Below are 24,596 nucleotides of genomic sequence, written 5' to 3'. Positions count from 1 at the left end.
ACTGTGTGATCTGGGACCCACAGAGTGATACAGTGTGGAAACAGGCCCTTCGGCCCAATTTGCTCACACTGGCCTACAATGCCCCAGCTACACTAGTCCCACCTGCCTGCGTTTGGTCCATATCCCTCCAAACCTGTCCTTTCCATGTACCTGTCTAACTGTTTCTTAAATGTTGGGATAGTCCCAGCCTCAACCAACTCATCTGGCAGCTCGTTCCATACACCCACCACCCTTTGTGTGAAAAAGTTACCTCTCAGATTCCTATTAAATCTTTTCCCCTTCACCTTAAACCTCTGTCCTCTGGTCCTCGATTCGCCTACTCTGGGCAAGAGACTGTGCACCTACCCGATCTATTCCTCTCATGATTTTATACAGCTCAATACGATCACCCCTCATCCTCCTGCACTCCAAGGATTAGAGTCCCTGCCTACGCAACCTCACCCTATAGCTCAGACCCTCTAGTCCTGGCCAACATACTTGTAAATCTATTCTGTACCCTTTCCAGCTTGAAAACACCTTCCCTATAACACAGCACCCAGAACTGAACACAACACTCTGAATGTTCAACTATGCTCCCAGACATGTCCCAATGGAGGGAAGACCTTTCAGTCTGTCGACTGGATGAGTCCCATTTGAGATTGACAGATACGTGATTAGTACGGGTGTCAGGGGTTACGGGGAGAAGGCAGGAGAATGGGGCTAGGAGGGAGAGATAGATCAGCCATGATTGAATGGCAGAGTAGACTTGATGGGCCGAATGGCCTAATTCTGCTCCTAGAGCTTATGAGAATGTACAACACTTTGGTCTCATGTGCTACATAAATTGTGCTTCTCAATTATGCCAAAACTGTTGCCAACTTTGCGTGCTTTTCCAGTCCGAACTCTTGCTGATATTGGAGAATTCGGTAACACTTCTTCCGAAGTGTGGCAATTACTTTGTGTCCCACAAGCTACAGTGCAATACTGACAAATTAATGACTGTTGGTCATTGCGGGACAAATATTAGCCAGAAACTAAGGCTGACTCCCTTGTTCACTTTCAAAGCAATGTCAGGGGGCCTTGGGGGGACAGATGAGAGCAGGCAGCACTTCGAATAACACCTGAACCGACGACTGGCAGTGCAGCAGTCCCCCAGCACAGCACCACAGCATCAGGCGAGAGTTTTGCTCTGGCGTTAGGCCTAAGTGAATGGACAACTTGGCCACACATTAGCCCCGACAACCCGCCATATCTAAATCTCGTTCGGCTCCAGAAGAAATAGGTGAGCTGCCTGTGGTTTAAGAATGAACGCAGGGGTCCAGTGCCTTCCAAAAGAGGGAATCAGGAGACCATGCACCAGTTTGCGTTGGTGGGTCAGTGGTGGGGGAAGTTTCCAGTTTCAAATTTCTGGGATAATAACATATCGGATGACCTGGGCCGAGCACATAGATGCAATTACTAATTAAGTGCAGCAGCACGTCTACGTTCTGAGGAGCTTAAAGAGATTCGTCATGTCACTAAGCACAACAATGATTTACGGATGCCCTGTAGAAAGTAGTGTGCAGGAAGGAACTGCAGATGCTGATTTACACCAAAGATAGACACAAGATGCTGGAGCAACTCAGCAGTACAGGCAGCATCTCCGGAGAGAAGGGATGGTATCCTGACCGGTTGCATGGTGACCAGGTGTGGTAAAAGGCTGCAGAGAGCGGTGGACACAGCCGACTCCACCATCAAAGGCATATGGCGAGTCAGGTACGGAATCTAGCAGGGAGCCGGATTTCGCGACCAGAACGAGTAAGGACAGGGGCTGCAGAAACCACAGGAGCAGGAGGTCCCGGGTCGGAGGAAATTGCAGAAGGACAGCCCCGTCGAGGGGGGTGACCAATATGGCGAGTCTGAAGGCTTGTAACTTTGTTAAAGAAGTTTATTGCGGTAGCAATATTCAGTTACAAAGATAACAACCGAGATCGCAGACGACCATTAAACTCAAACTATCTACATCGAAGTCCCCTTCCCACAGACTGGTTTTGGGCGCCAAAACCACCACGTGACCTTGCTGGCCAATCCGAGGGTTCGACTCTCAGGACCAGTCCCTATGGTCGCTACAGGCGGCTTACATGAGGCACTGCCTCAAGATTGGGCTCTTCTGTCGTTGAGAATCTCCACTCTCTGGGTCATGAATGCCTCTCCCTCCCAATGTCAGATCGGAGGGACAGGAGCCGGAAGGCCCACTGGGGTCAGGGAGAGCTATTTTCCCGCGACCATCAACCCCAAAGAGGGACCGGGCGTGGGGGTGGGGTTGGGGGTGGGGCCAAGAACGAAACCTAACCACTGGGAATACATTGAACACTTTGTAACGTTGTTGGTGCCCTTTACATACTTTGCATATTGTATGAAAAAGCAAAGAATTTCACCGTGACATCTCACATGTGATAATAAAGTATCATTCATTCATTCATTCATTCATTCATTCAGGTTCTTGAACCAACCTGCTCAATCCCAATCCTACCTCAGCAACGGAACACTATGGACCATCCCCTTCCACCGCCACAGACCGGTTTTGCACGAATGTTTTGCCTTTTTGTGCAGTCTTTTTCATTTTGCCTCTTGCAGAATTTAAGTGTTCTGTCCGCACAATTCATGTATTTATTTGTGTATTGTCTGGGTCTACGTCCCTGTCACCAACAACTAGAGAGCAGTCCTGAACTTAGTTATAGCTGGTTAGATATAGCTGGTTAGGTATAGCTCTTAGGGCTAACAGAATCAGGGGAGAAAGCAGGACCAGAGTACTGATTCTGCATGATCAGCCATGATCATATTGAATGGCGGTGCTGTCACGAAGGGTCGGATGGCCTACTCCTGCACCTACTTTCTATGTTTCTAACTACTATCTACCTCATTGGGGATTCTCATCAGACTACCTTTGATCGGACTTTACTGGCTTTATCTTGCACTAAATAAACGTTATTCACATTATTCCCTTTATCATGTATCTGTACACTGAGGATGGCTCGATTGTAATCGTGTATTGTCTTTCCACTGACTGGCCAGCACACAACAAGAGCTTTTCACTGTACCTCAGTACAACGTGACAATAAACTAAACTCAACTCAACTGCTGGTGCGAGTAAGATTGCAATTGTACCCAGGCCTCATCATACTTGTGCACGTGACAATGAACTTGACTTGACTTGTTCCAGGGCCACAACAGCAATGCTCAGGCTCAGCTATGACAATAGACAATAGGTGCAGGAGGAGGCCATTCAGCCCTTCGAGCCAGCACCGCCATTCAATGTGATCATGGCTGATCATTCACAATCAGTACCCCGTTCCTGCCCTCTCCCTATACCCCCTGACTCTATCATTAAGAGCTCTATCTAACTCTCTCTTGAAAGCATCCAGAGAATTGGCCTCCACTGCCTTCCGAGGCAGAGAATTCCACAGATTTACAACGCTCTGAGTGAAAAGGTTTTTCCTCATCTCCATTCTAAATGGCCTACCCCTTATTCTTAAACTGTGGCCCCTGGACTAACTCACCCTTTAACAATAGACAATAGACAATAGTCCATTCGGCCCTTCAAGCCAGCACCGCCATTCAATGTGATCATGGCTGATCATAAAACCCGACCAAACCAAAGGACCCCATTTAACATTTGACCATGCGAAAACACCAGACCCTCACTCCACTTACCTCATTAACATCTCAGCAAGACTTTTGGCATCTGCAAGAGAAGATGATATTTATTAGTTTTGTCGGTCTGAAATCTTTCATTAGAAACCCTTTGGTAAACGGCGCCATGATCGTTGAAGTCTCTCACGTAAGAGCTGGTGACAAGAATGTCAAATAATGCAGATCATATGAGGAAGATCAACAACAATTTGGACTTCAAATTGTTCAAACTAAAACACTAAAACTTTGCAGCAGAAAACAATAACAAATCAGCCAGATTTTAACATGGTGACACCGGAAGAAAACCCTATAAGCATAGAGTTCCAAAGACGTGGTCAGTGAGCTTGGTTTTAAGGAACATCTTAGAGGATGAGGAAGAGGGATGGAGGGACGAGGGGTGGGGTGAGGGAGGGTGGGGGGGGAGGGAGTTTGGAGACGAGAGATAGGGCAGCTGAGGGGAAGATTGATGACGATGAAGAGCTTGCAAACATTAATGCAGAATGGCAGATTGAAAAGTTTGGCCAAATTACAGTGGGAACCTGCAGGAGCAAAAAAATGGAAAGGCCGCATGGAGCCATTGTTCGAAGTAACGGGCGATTTATTAAACTGGTGCTCTTGCGCAACAGGAGGCCATTTTTGCTCCCTCAGCCGCTTACAGAGACATGAGTTGAGATGAAACGGGAAGGTCTGGGGAGACGTAGGGAGACAATTCCAAGGGATGGGGCTCAGGTAACGGAAAGGATGACTACCAATGGAGATGCATTTACATTCAGAGCCATGCAGGGGCCTCGGGACTGAAGGAACTCTGAGGTCTCAGGGATGGAGGAAGTTACCGAATCAGAGAAGATCATGGCCGTGCGGCGATGTGCCAACATGTAAAAGGAGTGTGCGGCTAATCACATACTAGATAACCCACTTTCATAGAGGCCTGGATAGAGTGGACGTGGAGAGGATGCTTCCACTAGTGCGAGAGTCTAGGACCAGAGGTCCCAGTGTCTAGGATCAGAATTAAAGGATGTTCCTTTAGGAAGGAGATGAGGAGATGTTTCTTCAGTCAGAGGAGGGTGGTGAATCTGTGGAATTCTTTGCCGCAGAAGGCTGTGGAGGCCAAGTCAGTGGATATTTCTAAAGGCAGAGATAGATAGATTCTTGATTCGTGCGGGTGTCAGGGGTTATGGGGAGAAGGCAGGAGAATGCGGTTGGGAGGGGGAGATAGATCAGCCATGATTGAATGGCGCAGTAGGCTTGATGGGCCGAATGGCTTAATTCTGCTCCGAAGGCTGATGAACTGATGTAGTTATGACTCTTACCCCTCAGTCTCTTCAGACGTTGCTCCCTCCGGCGCCTTCGGACCACAAGCAGCAGGGCAAAGAGGAGCAGGGCAGCCAGCAAGATGCAGGAGATGGTCACCAACATCTTCAGCTCCTCGTTGGTTGCCATTCCATCCTCAGTCTGCACCACTGACTTAATCAACGGTGGAATTGTGCCTGGGCAAGCAAAGATGTTGAGGTTAGCGTGTGGGAAGGAACTGCGGAGGATGGTCTACACCAAAGGTCACATCTCCAATGCAGATTCTGGTCTACATTGAAGATGTCTGAGATTGTGCAATCTCCGGTCGTCACCGAAGATTACTCTACAAAATGCTGGAGTAACTCAGCGGGACAGGCTGCATCTCAGGAGGGAAGAAATGGGTGATGTTTCGGGCCGAGACCCTCCTTCAGACTGAGAGTCAGGGGAGGGGGGGGGTCTAGAGACATGGCCGGGTAAGGTGTGAAATCGACAGCTCCATGAGATGCTGATAAGGAAATGTAGAATGGTTCATTGTTAGTAGAGGGGAAGGTGACAACACAGCATACAATCAGTTAAAGTTATTGCTGCACATTAGGCGTGCAGCACTGCGATATCAGCCTCCAATGTTGAGCACTGAGGATATTTCCAATCCTCTTTGGAAACCCTGAAGCATTTTCAGATCGTAGGGTTACACAGCGCAAAATTGGATTTTTCGGCCCGTCAAGACAATGCCGGACAGCCAACAGCCTTTAACGTAACTCCCATTTTATGCCAAAGATCGACACAAGGTGGCAAAATTAAAGTTTTTATTCTCCACTGCGTGGCACAATATCGGTTTTCTCCCAGACAGATCACTTTATGATAACTCATTAATGAAATTCATTGCCACAGACGGCTATGGGGGCCACATCGACGGATATGTTTGAGACGGAGATTGACAGATTCTAAATTAGTACATGCGTCAGGGGTTATGGGGAGAAGGCAAGAGAATGGAGCCGAGAGGTTAAGATAGATCAGCCATGATTGAATGATGGAGTAGACTTGACGGGCTGAATGGCCTAATTCTGTTCCTAGAACTTATGAACTTATTGTGTATAAAATCATGGGAGGAATAGATCTGGTAGGTGCATAGAGTCTCTGGGTGAACTGAGGTCCAGAGGACATAGCTTTAAGGTGAAGGGGAGAAGATTTAATAGGAATCTGAGGGGTAACTTTTTCACACAAAGGGTGGTGGGTGTATAGAACAAGCTAAGAAACAGTTAGACAGGTACATGGATAGGACAGGTTCGGAGGGATATGGACCAAATGCGGGTAGGTGGGACTAGTGTAGCTGGGACACGTTGGCCGGTGTGGGCAAGTTGGGCTGAAGGGCCCAACTTATGAACTCAATTAATTTATGAACTCAATGAAGAATCAGTTCTGTTCAGGACCCAAATACATCGTTGAAACATCTCAACCTCCTTCATACGATAGAAGGGTCATTCTGAGTAACGGGGTGTATGATGGAGCTTAATCTTAAAATGAAGAGCCAGTTCTTTGCAAATAATATCTAGGAAATGGAGATCTGGCCCACTCCACTCTCTCCTTAAATCTGTTGGAGCCAGTCTGACATTTTCTCAGGTAAGGTTATTAGGAGTTGTTGCCTGACAAAAAACAGATCAGGCATGATTTGACTTGGATGGTGGAATCCACGAGTAGAACAAATGCCAACAAATCAGAAAGATGATGATTCAGCTTAAACAAAGCGTCACGTACAATATGGGGCGGCACATTGGCGAAGCGGTAGAGTCGCTGCCTTACATAGCCAGAGACCCGGGATCGATTCCGACTACGGGTGCTGTCTGTACGGAGTTTGTACGTTCTCCCCGTGACTGCGTGGGTTTTCCCCGCGCATTGCAGGGACTGTCTTTCGGAAAGTTGGCATTACGGCGTGTCTTCACAGCTCCAGCAACCTGGGTTCAATCCTGACCTCTGCTGCTAACTATGTGGAGTTTGCATGTTCTCCCTGTGACCATATGGGTCTCCGATTTCCTCCCACATCCCAAAGATGTGAGAATTGGCGTTTAATTAGCCTTTGTATCTCTAGTGTGTGGATGAGTACTGGAACTGATGGGAATGTAGGGAGAAGGCATTACGGGGAAAATAATTGGCATTGATGCAATGGGCCGAATGGCCTCCTTCTATGCCATAAGGAAATAATAGTGATGTTCTCCTCTCTCCCTCTCCCTCTCCCCCTCCCCCTCTCCCTCCCCCTCTCCCTCTCCCTCTCCCTCTCCCTCTCCCTCTCCCTCTCCCTCTCCCTCTCCCTCTCCCTCTCCCTCTCCCTCTCCCTCTCCCTCTCCCTCTCCCTCTCCCTCTCCCTCTCCCTCTCCCTCTCCCTCTCCCTCTCCCTCTCCCTCTCCCTCTCCCTCTCCCTCTCCCTCTCCCTCTCCCTCTCCCTCTCCCTCTCCCTCTCTGGTACACATAAACAATCATAAAGCATCATGTTAAAGAGCAAGGTGTTATTTATCCCTGTCCTGGTTAATATTTAGTCATCAATCTGTTGTCAAAAAATAACAACAGAATCTTATCAGTTTGAAGAAGGGTCTCGACCTGAAACGTCACCCATTCCTTCTCTCCTGAGATGCTACCTGACCTGCTGAGTTACTCCAGCATTTTGTGAACAGAATCTTATTATTCACTTAATGAGTACCGTCTGGTTGAATAATATCTTAAGGATCTTTGATCATCATTGATACAGATAGGTGGGCATTTGATTTGACCATCTCACTCAAGTTAGGGCATCTTCAACAATACTGTACCTAAGGCCTGCAACACTGTAGAATCAGCCTGGAATGTTGCGCAGAGAGGAAATTTCCAACCCTCTTTGGAAACCCTGAAGTATTTTCACATCATAAGGTTGTGAAGCGCAGAGTTGGATTTTTCAGCCCACTAAGACAATGCCGAACACCCGACAGCCAACATAAATCCCATTTTATGCTGAAGATAGTCACAAAATGCTGGAATAACTCAGCGGGACAGGCTGCATCTCTGAGGAAAAAGGAATAGGTGACATTTCGGGTTGAAACCCTTCTTCAGACTCAATCTGAAACATCACCTATTCCTTTTCTCCAGAGATGCTGCCTGACCCGCTGAGTTACTCCTGCATTTTATGTCTATCATCGGTGTGAAGCAGCATCTGCAGTTCCTTCCTACATATTTTATGCTCCTCACATACCCGTCAACTCGGCCTGAAGTGGTCTAACCGCCCATCAACCCTGGTCCCGTGAGACCACAGTAAACAATGACTCATTCCCTTTAAAGCCATAAACCTCTACATTGATTCGGCCTTTCAGAAAAGCTTCCAAGAAATATGTAGTTCAAAAGTGCTAGCTCTAAAGGGATGGCGGGACTGACATATAATGAAAGAATGGGTCGACTGGGCTTGTATTCACTGGAATTTAGAAGGATGAGAGGGGGATTCTTAAAGGATTGGACAGGCTAGATGCAGGAAAAATGTTTCCCATGTTGGGGGAGTCCAGAACCAGGGGTCAGTTTAAGAATAAGGGGTAGGCATTTAGGACTGAGATGAGGAAAATCTTTTTCGGCCAGAGAGTTGTGAATCTGTGGAATTCTCTGCCACAGAAAGCAGTGGAGGCCAATTTACTGGATGTTTTCAAGAGAGAGTTAGATTTAGCTCTTCGGGCTAACGGAATCAAGGTATATGGGGAAAATGCAGGAACGGGGTACTGATTTTGGATGATCAGCCATGATCATATTGAAAGGCGGTGCTGGCTCGAAGGGCCGAATGGCCTACACCTGCATCTATTTTCTAAAGCACCATTGTAACGATTCACAGCAAACTATAAAATGGTTACCGACTTGCTCAAACTAATTTTTGTACCACAATCAAATTTGATGTTTGAGAATTCATTATCTTGGAGATCATTTTTTTAATGAATAAAGATGGTGCCCCTTTTCAACGTTTTAAATTTTTAATTTTTAATTTTTCAATAGATTACTACGGTGCCGTTCCATTGACACTGCGTTATAGAGGATTTTTTTGTTGCAGAAATAAAAGAGATAACATTTGTTAGGATGACTTGAACAATGTAATAATCTTCGAGCTGTATGATTTATAGGTGGAATTAAATTGTTTTCTCAAGAGCTCCATACTGAAGGAGCATTGTAGAGTGTTGACATTTAAAACAATTTAGTTGCACTCTCCGTAACCATAGAAACACAAGCTAATAAACAGTATTTAAGTCCTGGATAGAAATAAAAGGTATCTTTTCATCGGAAAAGACATGGGAAATGCTCTAATCCATGTACTGAATTCTGATCATTTTAGAAAATATTCTTTCTGCTGATCAAAATTAATGGATGTTGTTATTTTCGTTTTATTAGATACTGCACTTGTAGCAACCATGGGGATTTCTACTGGTCGACAATTTTTCACCACATGAAATCTTCTTGCAGCTTAAACTGGGAATGTTACGAATTCAAGTCTTCTTGATACCTTCTTCACTTTGGTTGCTGGGCCTGGGAAAGGTTGAGTATCGATTTACATGGTGGATTTTTCACATGGTATTGCATCCACTGTGGTAGCAAGATTCAGGATGCATTGAATGTAGCCGGCCCATGTAAGAAGATAAGAAAATAGGGGCAGGAGTTTGCCTCAGAGGTGCCCAAGACTGCTCGTGTAGGAAGGAACTGCAGATGCTAGTTTGCACCGAAGATAGACACAGAATGCTGAAGTAACTCAGCGGGTCAGGCAGCTTCTCTGGAGAGAAGGAATGGGTAACATTTCGGGTCGAGAAGTGCGAAGAAGGGTCTCGACCCGAAAACGTCACCCATTCCTTCTCTCTTGAGGTGCTGCCTAGCCCGCTGAGTTACTCCAGCATTCTGTGTCTATCCCAAGACTGCTCCTTGCTTCACTGGCCATTGCCACTATCATTGTTGCCCACAGTTCCATTTTTTCTGTCTGAACACATAACCTTTGATCTCCCACTGTTCAATAATCTGTCTGTCTCAGCCTTGCACAAACCTAATAAGAGCATAAGGACACACAAGAGGAGGACAATAGCCTCCTCTTGAATGTCACTAAAACAAAGGAGCTGATTGTGGACTTCAGAAGGGCTAAACATCCAAGGACGTACACGCCACTGGAGATAAATGGGTCTATTGTGGATAGGGTGAGCAGTTTTTAATACTTGGGAGTCCGCATCGCAGAGGATCTGACGTGGGCAACGCGCATTGCCGCACTGGTGGGTAAGGCTAAGCAGCGCCTTTACCACCTTAGGCAACTGAGGAAATTCAGAGTGTCTTTGAGGATCCTTCATTGCTTCTACTCTGGGGCTGTAGAGAGCATCCTGTCCGGCAACATTACAGTCTGGTTTGGGAACAGCTCTGCCCAGGACAGGATGGCCCTGCAGAGAGTAGTGCATTCGGCAGAACGCACCATGGGAACTACACTCGTCCCCCTGCAGGACCTATACATCAGGAGGTGCAGATCCAGTGCAAGCAAGATCATGAGGGACCCCTGCCACCCCAGTAACGGACTGTTCCAGATGCTACGATCAGGCAAATGCCTCCGCTGTCACGCTGTGAAAACGGAGAGGATGAGACGGAGTTTCTTCCCACAGGCCATCAGGACTGTCAACTTTTATAACCCCAGAGACTAAATTTTTGTCGACACTAATAGTAACTTATTAACTTTATTTATATGCTGTAACTGTAATTCTTTTTGTGCACAACCCGCAGGCATTGCCACTTTCATTTCACTGCACATCGTGTATGTGTATGTGACAAATAAATTTGACTTGACTTGACTTGAATATGTGACCATTCCCTCTTCTCCCCTCTCCCATCAGGCAAGAGGTGTAGAAGTGTGGAAACGCACACCTCCGGAATCAGGGACAATTTCTTTCCAGCTGTTATCAGGCAACTGGACCATCCTACCAACGACTAGAGAGCAGTCTTGAGCTACTATCTATCTCATTGGTGACCGTCAGACTTTGTATCGTGCTTCCAAGATGGCGCCCAACCCAGGCAACTATTTGCAGATCTACAATCACATATTACAATAGCTCCACACGTCTAAATCTCTACTCCTACAGCAACATTTCTTCTATCTATTTCTGTAAATTGCTCGATTGTAATCATGCATTGTCTTTCCGTTGACGTGTTAGCACACAACAAAAGCTTTTCACCGTACCTTGGTACACGTGACAATAAACTAAACTGAATGGCACACTGAGTCCGCGCCGACCAGCGATCCCCAGACACTAACACTATCCTACACACTAGGGATAATTTACAATTCTACCAAGGCAATTAGCCTAGAAACCAGACGTCTTTGGAGTGTGGGAGGAAACCGATAGATAGATAGAGCTCAAGGGGCTAGCGGATTCAAGGGATATGGGGAGAAGGCAGGCACGGGTTACTGGTTGTGCATGATCAGCCATGATCACAATGAATGGCGGTGCTGGCTCGAAGGGCCAAATGGCCTTCTCCTGCTCCTATTTTCTATGTTTCTACTTTTCTATGTAATCGGAGATCCTAGTGAATCCCACGCAGGTCACAGGGAGAACGTACAATGCCCGTACAGACAGCACCCGCGGTCAGGATCGAATCTGGGTCTCTGATGCTGCAAGGCCCGTTGAGTCATCGAGTCTGACACTGTAAGGCAGCAACTCCACTGCTGTGCCACCGTGCCGCCCGTTGACTCATCGAGTCATAGAGCATAGAAACAGGCCCTTCGGCCCAACTTGCCCACACCGGCCAAGATGTCCCAGCTACACTAGTCCCACCTGCCTGCGTTTGGCCCGTATCCCCCTGAACCCTGACCTACCCAAGTGACGGTTGAGGTGAATTTCCTCGTTAACTGTCCCATTGTGTTTCCCGAGCCACAATCACAAATCACTTTTGAGCACATAAATGGAGTTTCCATAGCACTGCGACTGAAGTAATGGGGGATGAATCACTGAGAGGAAACTCTGATCTGCGGTGGCCTGTTGAGCAATTTACTTGCAATATATAAGGCTGTGTTATTCCACTGTATTACACAGGAGTTCAATCATCATAATATATCAAGGCGTGCTGTTTCTCCGTAATATATGTGCCCTGGTAATGATACACCATTACCTCGTAATATATGGGTTCACTGACTATAACGGAGTCTTAATGGCACAATCTGGGAAAGCTTCTTTCATTCCCAGCAAGCATAAATATCTAACACTTTAACTCACCTTCCCGTTCCCACACCGATCTCTCTGTCCAGGGGCCTCCTCCACTGTCAGAGTGAGGCCCAACGCAAAATGGAGGAACAGCGCCTCATATTTCGCTTGGGCAGCTAATAACCCAGTGGTAGGAATTTTGAAGTCTAAAGAAGGGTCTCGACCCAAAATGCCACCAATTCCTTCTATCCAGAGATAATGCCTGTCCCGCTGAGTTACTCCAGCTTTTTGTGTCTATCTTCGGTATGAATTTTGAAGTCACCCTTGCTTTCCATCTCTCCCCCACACTAGTTCTCCAACTGGTTTCACCGTCCTCCTGATTAGTTTTACTGCTTGTTTGCCTCGTTGTCGCCTTCCCCTCAGCCAACAGTCAACCATTCTTCATTTCCTTGACCATCGTCTGCTTTGATCTGTCCTTTTCACACCTTTCATTCTCTTTGTCCCCTTCCGTATCTCCAGTTTCCCTCTTCCCTGACTCTCAGTCTGTGAAGAAAGGCCTCGACCCGAAACGCCACCCATTCCTTCTCTCCAGAGATGTCGCCTGTCCCGCTGAGTTACTCCGGCCTTTTGTGCCCATACTCCAAAGAAGGCAGGAACGGGGTACTGATTGAGAATGATCAGCCATGATCACATTGAATGGCGGTGATGGCTCGAAGGGCCGAATGGCCTACTCCTGCACCTATTGTCTATTGTCTATAAAGACATACGGGTTTGTAGGTTAATTGGCATGGTTTCACTGTAAATTGTCCCTGGTGTGTGCAGGATCGAGTTAGTGTGCGGGGATCGCTGGTCGGCGTGGACTCGGTGGGCCGAAGGGCCTGCTTCTGCGCTGTATCTCTAAACTAAACTAAACTAAACTCGTTCTTCATGCTACGCTGCTTTCAAGAGGCAACAGGAGAGTTAAATTAGGATGTGAATATTTATGCACTGCCAAAAAGAACAGATTTTTTGGTCCTGTGGAGTAGAGGAATCAGTGTCAACATCAGCGCTTCTGCCAAGACTTTGAGTGTTGGTAAAACGATCTCCCACAGAATAAAAAGCGCTGTTTGGAGTATAGCGTCTTGGCTGCGTTCCAAGACAATTTAAACATTATAATAAATACTTCGCCTACATGTCTAACGGCACACGAGACAATCTAGTTTTACATCCACAACATCCTTGAAGTGGCTCACATCATGAACGTGCTAGATTACACGGACAGGACATTAGTCTGATTCAAACCCTTCACACAGAGAAGCATTGAGGCACAATGGGTGTGGGCGAGGGATGGAGGGACATCTATTCTCATTGGGAGGTTGCATCTTGCCAGATGTCGAGCCTCACTCGTGCGGCACAGTGGCGCAGCTGGTAGAGCAGCTGCCTCGCTGCACCGGAGACCCGGGTTCGATGCTGACCTCTGGTGATGTTTAGTTTCGTTTAGTTTTCAAGATGCACCGCGGAAACAGGCAACTTCGGTCCACCGCGCCCGCGCCGACCAGCGATCCCCACACTTTAACACTATCCTATGCGCATTGGGGACAAATTACATTTACACCAAACCAATTAACCTACAAACCTATACGTCTTTGGAGTTTAGTTCAGAGATACAGCACGGAAAGGGGCCCTTCAGTCCACTGAGTCTGCAATGACCAGCGATTCCCTCATACTAACACTATCCTACGCTCACTAGGGACAATTTACACTTACACCAAGCCAATGAACCTACAAACCTGTACGTCTTTGGAGTGTGGGAGGAAACCGAAGATCTCGGAGAAAATCCACGGGGAGAACGTACATATTTCATACAGGCAGCACCCGTGGTCAGGATCGAACCTGGGACCCGGGTCTCTGGCGCTGTAAGGCAGTTACTCTACCTCTGCGTTTTTCCCCGGGTGCTCTGGGTTTTTCCACATCTCAAGGATGCGCAGGTTTGTAGGTGGATCGTCACTATCGTATCTGCCTCCACCATCAACCCTGGCAGCAAATTCCAGCTATGGAAAACAAAACAAAAACTTGCCCAGCTTATTTCCTTCCATTTTTTTCCCTCACACCCCTAATGCAGTGGCCTCTCATCCTTCCCACATTGGGAAATAGGTTCTGACTGTCCACCCTATCTATGCCTCTCATAGGTTTATATACTTACCACCTTGAAATTCTTGGGGCTGGAAAGGTACTTCAGTCATGTGCAAAGGTTCAGGGAAACAGAATCTGGGTTGGAATTCCATTGTAACACATTCATTCCTCTTCTATCTTGATCCAAAGTTTCAAAGCAATGAGTGGCCACCTCTACCATCTTGATATCACTGTACTACAAAGTAACACTAGGAGGGGGAATGACACTGATGGGACTGCTCTGGTGAGACCTGTCTAGGATTTAATGTGTTGAATGGTCTCCTGCGTCAACTTAAGAAATAAGATGGCAGGACCGACAGCATGAAGGCAGTCACCAGAAATTCCTGATGGTTGCGGCTTCCATTTAGTCAATGGCAAGCCCACTAACTTTCATAAGTTCATAAGTGATGGAAGCAGAATTAGGCCATTCGCCCCATCAAGTCCACTCCGCCATTCAATCATGACTGATCTATCGCTCCCTCCTAACCCCATTCTCCTGCCTTCTCCTGCCTTCTCCCCATGACCTCTGACACCCGTACTAATCAAGAATCTATGTTTCTCCGCCTTAAAAATATCCATTGACTTGGCCTCCACAGCTTTCTGTGGTAATGAATTCCACAGATTAGCAATTATCCGACTAAAGGGATTCCTCCTTATCTCCTTTCTGAAGAAATGTCCTTTAATTCTGAGACGATGACCTCTGGTCCCAGACTCTCCCACTAGTGGAAACATCCTCTCCACGTCATTCTGCTGGCGTAACTGTGGGACAGGTTGGTAGGGGAGAGGACAACACCGACTATCTCAGCGTTAGAAGGTTGGATGCTTTCATTACTGTTGTTTAAAAAAAACCTATCTGAACCTATGTAGAAAAAAGGAACTGCAGATGCTGGTTTACAAATAAAAAGGACACAAACGCCGACTTAACTCAATGGGTCAGTCAGTCTTGGATGAGTAGCATTTTGGGTCTGAAGAAGGGCCCTGATCCAAAACGTCACCCATCCAAGTTCTCCAGAGATGTTGCCTGACCCATTGAGTTACTCCAGCACTTTTTGTGTCTTATTTTATAAACCAGCATCTACAGTTCTTTGTTTCTATCATTCTTTTATAATCTCTCCTTCGTGTCCTGTCTGAACTTATGTTCTTTCCCCTCCCAAAACCTAAATGCACATGACTAAAACACAGGGGGCCCAACAGAAGCTTTTCACTGTACCTCGGTACACGTGACAATAAACTAAACCGAACCATTTTGTCATGACAAAGACCCTGTGTCCTGGATACATGTTGGGATAAAGAAGTCAAGCAAATTGTCAATCAGAATGAGATACTTGTGATAATTTAATCCTCAGTGGAGTTGCTGCCTTACAGCACCAGAGAGCCAGACTCGATCCTGACTACGTGTGCTTGTCTGTACGGAGTTTGTACGTTCTCCCCGTGACCGGCGTGGGTTTTCTCCGGGTGACAATAGACAATAGACAATAGGTGCAGGAGTAGGCCATTCAGCCCTTCGAGCCAGCACCGCCATTCAATGCGATCATGGCTGATCACTCTCAATCAGTACCCCATTCCTGCCTTCTCCCCATAACCCCTCACTCCGTTATCCTTAAGAGCTCTATCCAGCTCTCTCTTGAAAGCATCCAACGAACTGGCCTCCACTGCCTTCTGAGGCAGAGAATTCTACACCCTCACCACTCGCTGACTGAAAAAGTTCTTCCTCATCTCCGTTCTAAATGGCCTACCCCTTATTCTTAAACTGTGGCCCCTTGTTCTGGACTCCCCCAACATTGGGAACATGTTTCCTGCCTCTAATGTGTCCAATCCCCTAATTATCTTATATGTTTCAATAAGATCCCCCCTCATCCTTTTAAATTCCAGTGTATACAAGCCTAATTGCTCCAGCCTTTCAACATACGACAGTCCCGCCATTCCGGGAATTAACCTAGTGAACCTACGCTGCACGCCCTCAATAGCTCCGGTTTCCTCCCATACTCCAAAGACGTACAGGTTTGTAGGTTAATTGGCTTTAGTAAAGATTGTAAAATTGTCTCTAGTGTGTAGGATAGTGTTCGTGTGCGGGGATCGCTGTTCGACGCAGACTCGGTGGGCCGAAGGGCCTGTTTCCGCGCTGTTTCTCTAAACTAAACTAAACTAAACTAAACTAAACTAAACTAAACTAAACTAAACTAAACTAAACTAAACTAAACTAAACTAAACTAAACTAAACAGCCAAGCTCAATATGAGCTGACCCTTGTTGTCTACTGAGGTCTTACACAGCCTAGTAACACAATGCCTAGACACTCAGCCTAGTGTCCACTCAATATCAGCCGATGATGAACAATAGATTGGAAAAGGTTTATTGGAGAAACATTTTGTCTGCTTCAGCCAACAGCTCATAAATTGAAATGAAACATGAGGCAATAGGGCAATTGCACAATAAAAAAGAAAAAAAAGTAATTTCCCAATAGAGACAATTTCTATTTCGCCGTAAAGATTTTTCAGGTATTTTCCTCAGCCAATCTGAAACAGATGATGGTAATTTATGACCATTGTCTATTTTGGGCTACGGGTCAGATCTCAGAGGGAAAAAGGAAAATCCCATTTGATTAGTGCAACTCGTAACCTCAGAATGCACTTTCATAGATTCTGGGAGCAGAATAAGTCTCCTCCACCATTCAATCTTGGTGGATCTCTCTTTCCCTCCCAAGCCCATTCTCCTGCCTTCACCCCATAACCCCTGACATCCTTCGCACTTCACAGTGGATGAAATATTTGGTAGAGTAATTCTGTTCTCGTATGGAGACATGGTTACCAATTTTTTTCACACAAACATGCCACCCAACAGCGCCGTAATAATGACCAATGAGCAAGAAACTGGAATAGGTTCCAAAGCTAACATAAACACTGTTCAGTTTAGTCATTTTCAATTCATCACCAGTTATTAATGACACAAACGTAATATTAGCGACGGAGTTAAACCAATGACAATACGTTCTTCATCTCTAGCCTTTGTCACTTACTCCACCCATCTGCCAATCTACCTCCCCCCACTACTGTATCCACCTATCACTCGCCAGGCTTTGTCCTGCCTTCCACCTATTTTCCGTCCTTCTGCCCCCCCCCTCCCCCCCCCCCCCCCCGCCTTCTACAATCAGTCTGAAGAAGAAGGATTCTGCCCCTAAACATCACCTCTTCATTCTCTCCACAGATGCTGCCTGACCCGCTGAGTCACGCCAGCACTTGGTGATTCCCGCATCTGCAGTTCCTTCTGGCTGGGCAACACATTCTTGCTCCATTTATACAGGGCCTTGTTGAGACCACGCCTGGAGTACGTTGTGCAATTTTGACCTGACCAAAGAGGGCAGCATGGTGGCGTAGCGTGAGAGCTACTGCTTTTCAGTGCCCGAGACCCGGGATCGATCCTGACTATGGGTGCTGTCCGCATGGAGTTTGTACGTTCTCCCCGTGACCAGCTTAGGTATTCTCAGAGATCTCCGGTTTCCTCCCACACTCCAAAGATGTACAGGTTTGTAGGTTAATTGCCTTCGGTAAAATTGTAAATTGTCCCGAGTGTGTAGGATAGTGTTAGTGTGCGGGGATCGCTGGTCGGTGTGAACTCGGTGGGCCGAAGGGCCTGTTTCTGTACTTTATCTCTAAACTAAACTAACCTAAGGTTCAACAAAGATTCATTTAGGATGGTGGGTTTACAGATTGAGGAGAGATCAGATTGACTAGGTTTTGGGTTGGGACCTTCCTTCATATTCTTCCGAGTCCCAACCTGAAACATGTCTGCCTATTTCCCTCCACAGATGCTGTCTGACATGTTGAGTTCCTCTAGCATTCCGTTTTTTCCTTAAGATTCGTATCTCCAATTGGATTCGCTGACGTTTCGAAGAAAGAGAGTTAAAACATACAAAATGCTAACAAGGTTAGACATTCAGGAAGTGGAAAGGATATTTCCCTGGCCACGGACCGAGAACAAGAGGTCATAGTCTCAGGATGCTTTTTTTGTGAGGTGCTTTTTTTCCCACACAAAGCGTGGCAGGTGCCTGGAACATGTTGCCAGGGCAGATAGCAGAAGCAGACACAACAGCAACTTAGTCATGGTCATAGAGTCATACAGCATGGAAACAGGCCCTTCGGCCCAACTTACCCATGCCAACCAAGATGCCCCATTTACCAAAGCCATGGGTTCCAATCCCCAAGTCTTCTATGTATTATTCTTGACCAGTACAGGTGGCATGGGTCATGGGGAGAAGGCACGAGAATGGGGTTTAGAGGGAACGACAGATCAGCCATGATTGAATGGCGGAGAAGACGATGGGCAGAATGGCCTAATTCCGCTCCTATCCCACATGAACTCATGAACTACACTAGTCCCTCCTGCCTGCAAATGCCCCATATCCCTCCAAACCTAAACTTTTAGGTAGCATTTGGACAGATACAGGAATAGGCATGGGATAGGGAGGTACGGACAATGGGCAGCTGATAGGATTAGTGTGCAGGAATGAACTGCAGATTTCGGTTTTAATAGACGATAGACACAAAATGCTGGAGTAACTCAGCATCTCTGGAGAGAAAGAATGGGAGACGTGTGAAGAAACGCCACCCATTCCTTCTCTGCAGAGGTGCTGCCTGTCCCGCTGCGTTTGTACAGCAGATAGGATTCGTTAGGTCACCAAGGAAGTACTCACTCCCATCGTCGTTGGGGGTAGCAAACTCCGCCTGCTTCTCCGCACAGCCGGCGCTGTTGCACACCTTCATCTGCAGCTCGTACCATGTGGCCTCCTGCAGGTCGTACAGGATGTAGGCCTTGGACAGCGTGGTGCGCTGCGCCGTGGTCCAGGCGGCCGTCCCGAACGGCCGGTGCTCCAGCGTGAACGTGGTGATGGGGCATCCGCCGTCCGCCCAGCCGATCAGATTCAGCTTGATCCTCGTGGTGTTGATGCTGGAAAACAACTCCTGCTCCTTGGCAAACTGTGGCTCTGCAGGGAGACAGAATCACTGTCATCGAGAGTCACGGAGTGAATACAGCGTGGAAACAGATCCTCCGGCCCAACTCGCCCACACCGCCCAACATGTCCCAGCCACGCTAGTCCCACCTGCCTGCGCTTGGTCCAAACCTGTCCTATCCATGTACCTGTCCTAACTGTTTCCTAACCTCAAGTTAAGACCCAGCCTCAACTACCTCCTCTGGCGGCTTGTTCCATACACCCACCATTGATAGATTATTTCTAATCATTTAAAAAAAATCATGTCCTTTTGCAGAATAAACCAAAGCCTTGGATTCCAACCCCTCCAAGTCTATTCTGTTGTGTCATTGTTTCTCCTTTTATAAGACAGTAAATTATCTTTTTACGATCATAGAACACGGAACATTACAGCACAGCAACAGGCCCTTCGGCCCACAATGTGTGTGCTGAGCACAATGCCAAGACAAGCTCTTATTTGTTTGTGCATTATCCGTATCCCTCCAGACCCTACACATCCATGTGCCGACCCATGTATCCCTCTTTTTAAGAATGTTGTACGTTCTCCCTTTTATGAACTATATATTTGTGGAATTCATTGCCACAGAAGGCTGTGGTGGCCGCCAATGGATATTTCTAAGGCAGAGATGGATAGGTTCTTGATTGGTACAGGTGTCAGATGGAATGGGGAGAAGGCAGGAGCATGGGGTTGAGAGGGGAAGATAGATCAGCCATGATTGAATGGTGGAGTGGACTTGATGGGCCGAATGGCCTAATTCTTCTCCTATCACTTATGAAATGATATATCCCCCCCTTGTTAAAAAAATACTTTATTCTGCATTGAAAAACATTGTATATTCATCATTTAAGAACATTGTGCCTTCCATTTTTTAAGAATACTTTATGTTTCCTATTTAAGCAGGGCATGCTTCCTCTTTAAGAACAGCCTTATTAGGTTGGGATCTGCACAGGCTATAAAGGAGCAGGCTTATGCTTCATTTCAGGTAAAGCTTAGATTACTAATAAGGGAACTAGATTGTCAGAGTTCGCAAGCAGAAACATGGAAGCCAATACCATGAGCTCAGTTCTTGGACATAATATGGCAGTGGTTCACATCAATCCTCTACAGCGTCACTGTGGCACAGCGGTAGAGTTGCTGCCTCACAGCATCAGGGACACGGGTTCGATCCTGACTACGGGTGTTGTCTGTGAGGGGAGTTTGTACGTTCTCCCCATGACCTGCGTGGGTTTTCTCCGGGATCTCCTGTTTCATCCCACACTCCAAAGACATACAGGTTTGCAGGTTAATTGGCTTGGTAGAATTGTAAATTGTCCCGAGTGTGTGTAGGATAGTGTTAATGTGCGGGGATCGCTGGTCGGTGCGGACTCGGTGGGCCGAAGGGCCTGTTTCCGCGCTGTGTCCCTGAAAAAACTATTAAAAAAGCTATAGAAAACTCTAAACTAAACTAAGCCCCATATTACCAAAGGGTCATGTCTTTGGGGGAAAGGTTTATGAAAGTTTAGAGCAAATATTTTCTTCAAATAAGCACAAGGAATTCACTACAATTTCCTCTCCAATGATCCGTAGAAATTGCCGCTTGTTATAATATTCTGTAAAACCAACCGAAAACGATCCGTTTTCCAACTGCAAGATCTCAATGCAAAAACAGCCAGAAGGCAACTTGAAGATCCTTTCTGATGAGTGGGTATTTGAGGTGGATGGGCAAAAGATGATTGCAGCATCAGCTCACGACTTGTGTATCTTAGTCCAGCATTAATAATAATAATAATAATAATAATGCATTACATTTATATAGCGCTTTTCAAACACTCAAAGACGCTTTACAGGGATTACTAGAACATAGAGAAGAAAATAAATAGATAAATAAGTAAACGAACAGAAAAAGAGACAGAAGGTGAGGTGACGGTCAGTGGTTGAAGGCTGTGCTGAACAGGTGAGACTTCAGTGATGTTTTGAATGTGGTGAGTGAGGAGGAGTCTCTGACGGTTTGGGGTAGTGAGTTCCAGAGGGTGGGAGCAGCGATGGAGAAAGCCCTGTCCCCCCAGGATCTGAGTTTGGTCCGGATGGGGGGGGACAGGAGGTTGGCAGCAGCAGAGCGGAGGGTGCAGGTGGGAGTGTGCCTGTGGAGGAGGTCAGTCAGGTAGGATGGGGCCAGGTTATGGAGGGCTTTGTAGCTATGGAGGGCTTTGTAGCTTTGTAGCTTTAGAGCTTTCCTTCTAAGACCCAGAGGCCAGCAATTGAGAGGCTTCACCAAAGTTTACTCCGCCATTCAATCATGGCTGATCTATCTCTCCCTCCTAACCCCAATCTCCTGCCTTCTCCCCATAACCTCTGACACCTGTACCAATCAAAACTCTATCTATCTCAGCCTTAAAAATGTCCACTGACGGCCTCCACAGCCTTCAGTGGGAAAGAATTCCACAGATTCACCACCCTCTGACTACAGAAATTTCTCCTCATCTCCTTCCTTGAAAACCCACACAGGTCACAGGTACAAACTCCGCACAGACAAGCTCCCGTAGTCGGGATTGAACGGCTCTCTGGTGCTATAAGCGCTGTGAGGCAGTAACACTACCGCTGCGCCACCATACCTCACCAATTCTGTGCATTGGACAATAAACTCAACTTGATTTAATTTCACTTGATATGCCTCCATTAGTCTCATTGCAGGAACAAAAATCTCCTTATTTTTAGACAATAGACAATAGACAATAGGTGCAGGAGTAGGCCATTCGGCCCTTCGAGCCAGCACCACCATTCAATGTGATCATGGCTGATCATTCTCAATCAGTACCCCGTTCCTGCTTTCTCCCCATACCCCCTGACTCCGCTATCCTTAAGAGCTCTATCTAGCTCTCTCTTGAATGTATTCAGAGAATTGGCCTCCACTGCCCTCTGAGGCAGAGAATTCCACAGATTCACAACTCTCTGACTAAAACAGTTTTTCCTCATCTCAGTTCTAAATGGCCTACCCCTTATTCTTAAACTGTGGCCCCTGGTTCTGGACTCCCCCAACATTGGGAACATGTTTCCTGCCTCTAACATGTCCAACCCCTTAATAATCTTATACGTTTCGATAAGATCCCCTCTCATCCTTCTAAATTCCAGTGTATACAAACCTAGTCGCTCCAGTCTTCCAACATATGACAGTCCCGCCATTCCGGGAATTAACCTAGTAAACCTACACTGCACGCCCTTCTTCAGAGATAACCATACTTAACCATGGTTGTGGCCAACATATGCATTGCCTCGTGTTCATATAGTCCCCAAACACCCAGCGTGTCTCTCACGATGAAGGATTGTTGCACTTAATATTCTCTTCAATAATTTTGTTTATTAATTATAAAAATAATGCACATGTCAGAGAAATGTAGGGAACTACTTCTCCCCTCATCTCTCCACAGCTCACAATGGGGCACACCTTCCGGTGATAAAGCTGGAGTTTGCTGCTGATTATTGGCCGCCTTTCCTTAACAAATTTACTATTTCCATAATCCTTTTCCAATTGGTCTTTGTATTTTAATTTGCTGGTTTCTATTATCAGAGGCAGAGGATGGCCAAATGGATCAGAGATTTATCGCCCTCTGGTGGATGTTAAAAATTACTTTGGAACATTTTAAACACTAAGTCATAAACCTTGGCTCTTTGTCTTCGTTTAGTTTAGAGATACAGCCCAGAATCAGGCGCTTTGGCCCACCGAGACCGCGCCGACCAGCGATCCCCTCGTACACACTAACACTAACCTACAGACACTGGGGACAATTTACTAATCTGACCAAAGCCAATTAACCTACAAACCTGAACGTCTTTGGAGTGTGGGAGGAAACCAGAGCACCCGGAGAAAACCCACGCGGGTCACAGGGGGAGAAGGTACAAACTCTGTACAGACAGCACCCGTAGTCGGGATCGAACCTGGAATTGTAAGGCAGCAAATCTGCGCCACCGGGCTCTTTACATCCTGCCTTTCAAGGCCTCATCATCTCTTGTTGACATTATCATGGTCATTCGACAGATACGGTGGCGGGGGCGGCACGGTGGCGCAGTGGTAGAGTCACTGCTTTACAGCGCTAGAGACCCGTGTTCGATCCTGACTATGGGTGCTATCTGTACAGAGTTTGTACGTTCTCCCCGTGACCGGCGTGGGTTTTCCCCGGGATAGACAATAGACAATAGGTGCAGGAGGAGGCCGTTCGGCCCTTCGAGCCAGAACCGCCATTCAATGTGATCATGGAACAGGGATATGTTTCCCCCCCCCCCCCCCCCCCCCCTCCATATCATACCCTGGTCTTATTCCTGTCAGCCGTTGAAGTTGGGAATGAAAGGAGAAGGCACTATTGCCTGGAGGTTCACGGAGACGAAAGGAACTGCAGACGCTGCAGTCTTGAGCGAAACACAAAGTGCAGGAGGAACTCAGTCTGTCAGACAGCCTTTGGGGAGGGAACGGACAGATTTCCCTGAATAGTACATCGCAGGAACAGGCCCTCTGGCCCACATTGCCCTTGCCGAACTCAATGCCAAATTAAACCCATCTCTTCTGCCTGCATGTGCTCCATATCCCTCTGTTCCCTGCATATATATATATCTCTGTGCCGATCTAAAATGTTCTTAAACGCCACCATCATTTAGTTTAGTTTCGTGATACACCTATTGTCTATTGTCTATCCCGGGGAAAACCCACGCCGGTCACGGGGAGAACGTACAAACTCTGTTCAGATAGCACCCATAGTCAGGATCGAACACGGGTCTCTAGCGCTGTAAAGCAGTGACTCTACCACTGCGCCACCGTGCCGCCCCCGCCACCGTATCTGTCGAATGACCATGATAATGTCAACAAGAGATGATGAGGCCTTGAAAGGCAGGATGTAAAGAGCCCGGTGGCGCAGCGGTGGCGCAGATTTGCTGCCTTACAATTCCAGGTTCGATCCCGACTACGGGTGCTGTCTGTACAGAGTTTGTACCTTCTCCCCCTGTGACCCGCGTGGGTTTTCTCCGGGTGCTCTGGTTTCCTCCCACACTCCAAAGACGTTCAGGTTTGTAGGTTAATTGGCTTTGGTCAGATTAGTAAATTGTCCCCAGTGTCTGTAGGTTAGTGTTAGTGTGTACGAGGGGATCGCTGGTCGGCGCGGTCTCGGTGGGCCAAAGCGCCTGATTCTGGGCTGTATCTCTAAACTAAACGAAGACAAAGAGCCAAGGTTTATGACTTAGTGTTTAAAATGTTCCAAAGTAATTTTTAACATCCACCAGAGGGCGATAAATCTCTGATCCATTTGGCCATCCTCTGCCTCTGATAATAGAAACCAGCAAATTAAAATACAAAGACCAAATTGGAAAAGGATTATGGAAATAGTAAATTTGTTAAG

The 24,596-nt window shown here is 46.8% G+C and overlaps 1 protein-coding gene across 1 annotated transcript in view; it reads right to left on the bottom strand.

Annotated features, from left to right (window-relative positions):
• Positions 1–24,596, bottom strand: part of LOC144598975 (cell adhesion molecule DSCAM) — a 565,733-nt gene that overhangs the window by 37,202 nt on the left and 503,935 nt on the right. The window contains exons 26-28 of the mRNA XM_078409651.1: positions 18,939–19,229; positions 4,962–5,138; positions 3,673–3,703 (exon numbers count right to left, since the gene is read on the bottom strand). Of these exons, the coding sequence (XP_078265777.1) occupies positions 3,673–3,703; positions 4,962–5,138; positions 18,939–19,229 (499 nt within the window). The remainder of the gene's footprint in view (positions 1–3,672; positions 3,704–4,961; positions 5,139–18,938; positions 19,230–24,596) is intronic.

The sequence above is a fragment of the Rhinoraja longicauda genome, chromosome 12 (genome assembly GCF_053455715.1).
Source record: "Rhinoraja longicauda isolate Sanriku21f chromosome 12, sRhiLon1.1, whole genome shotgun sequence".
Classification (NCBI taxonomy): Eukaryota; Metazoa; Chordata; class Chondrichthyes; order Rajiformes; family Arhynchobatidae; genus Rhinoraja; species Rhinoraja longicauda.
Note: the sequence above shows the minus strand (reverse complement) of the source record. Positions and strands in the feature narration are given on the sequence as shown.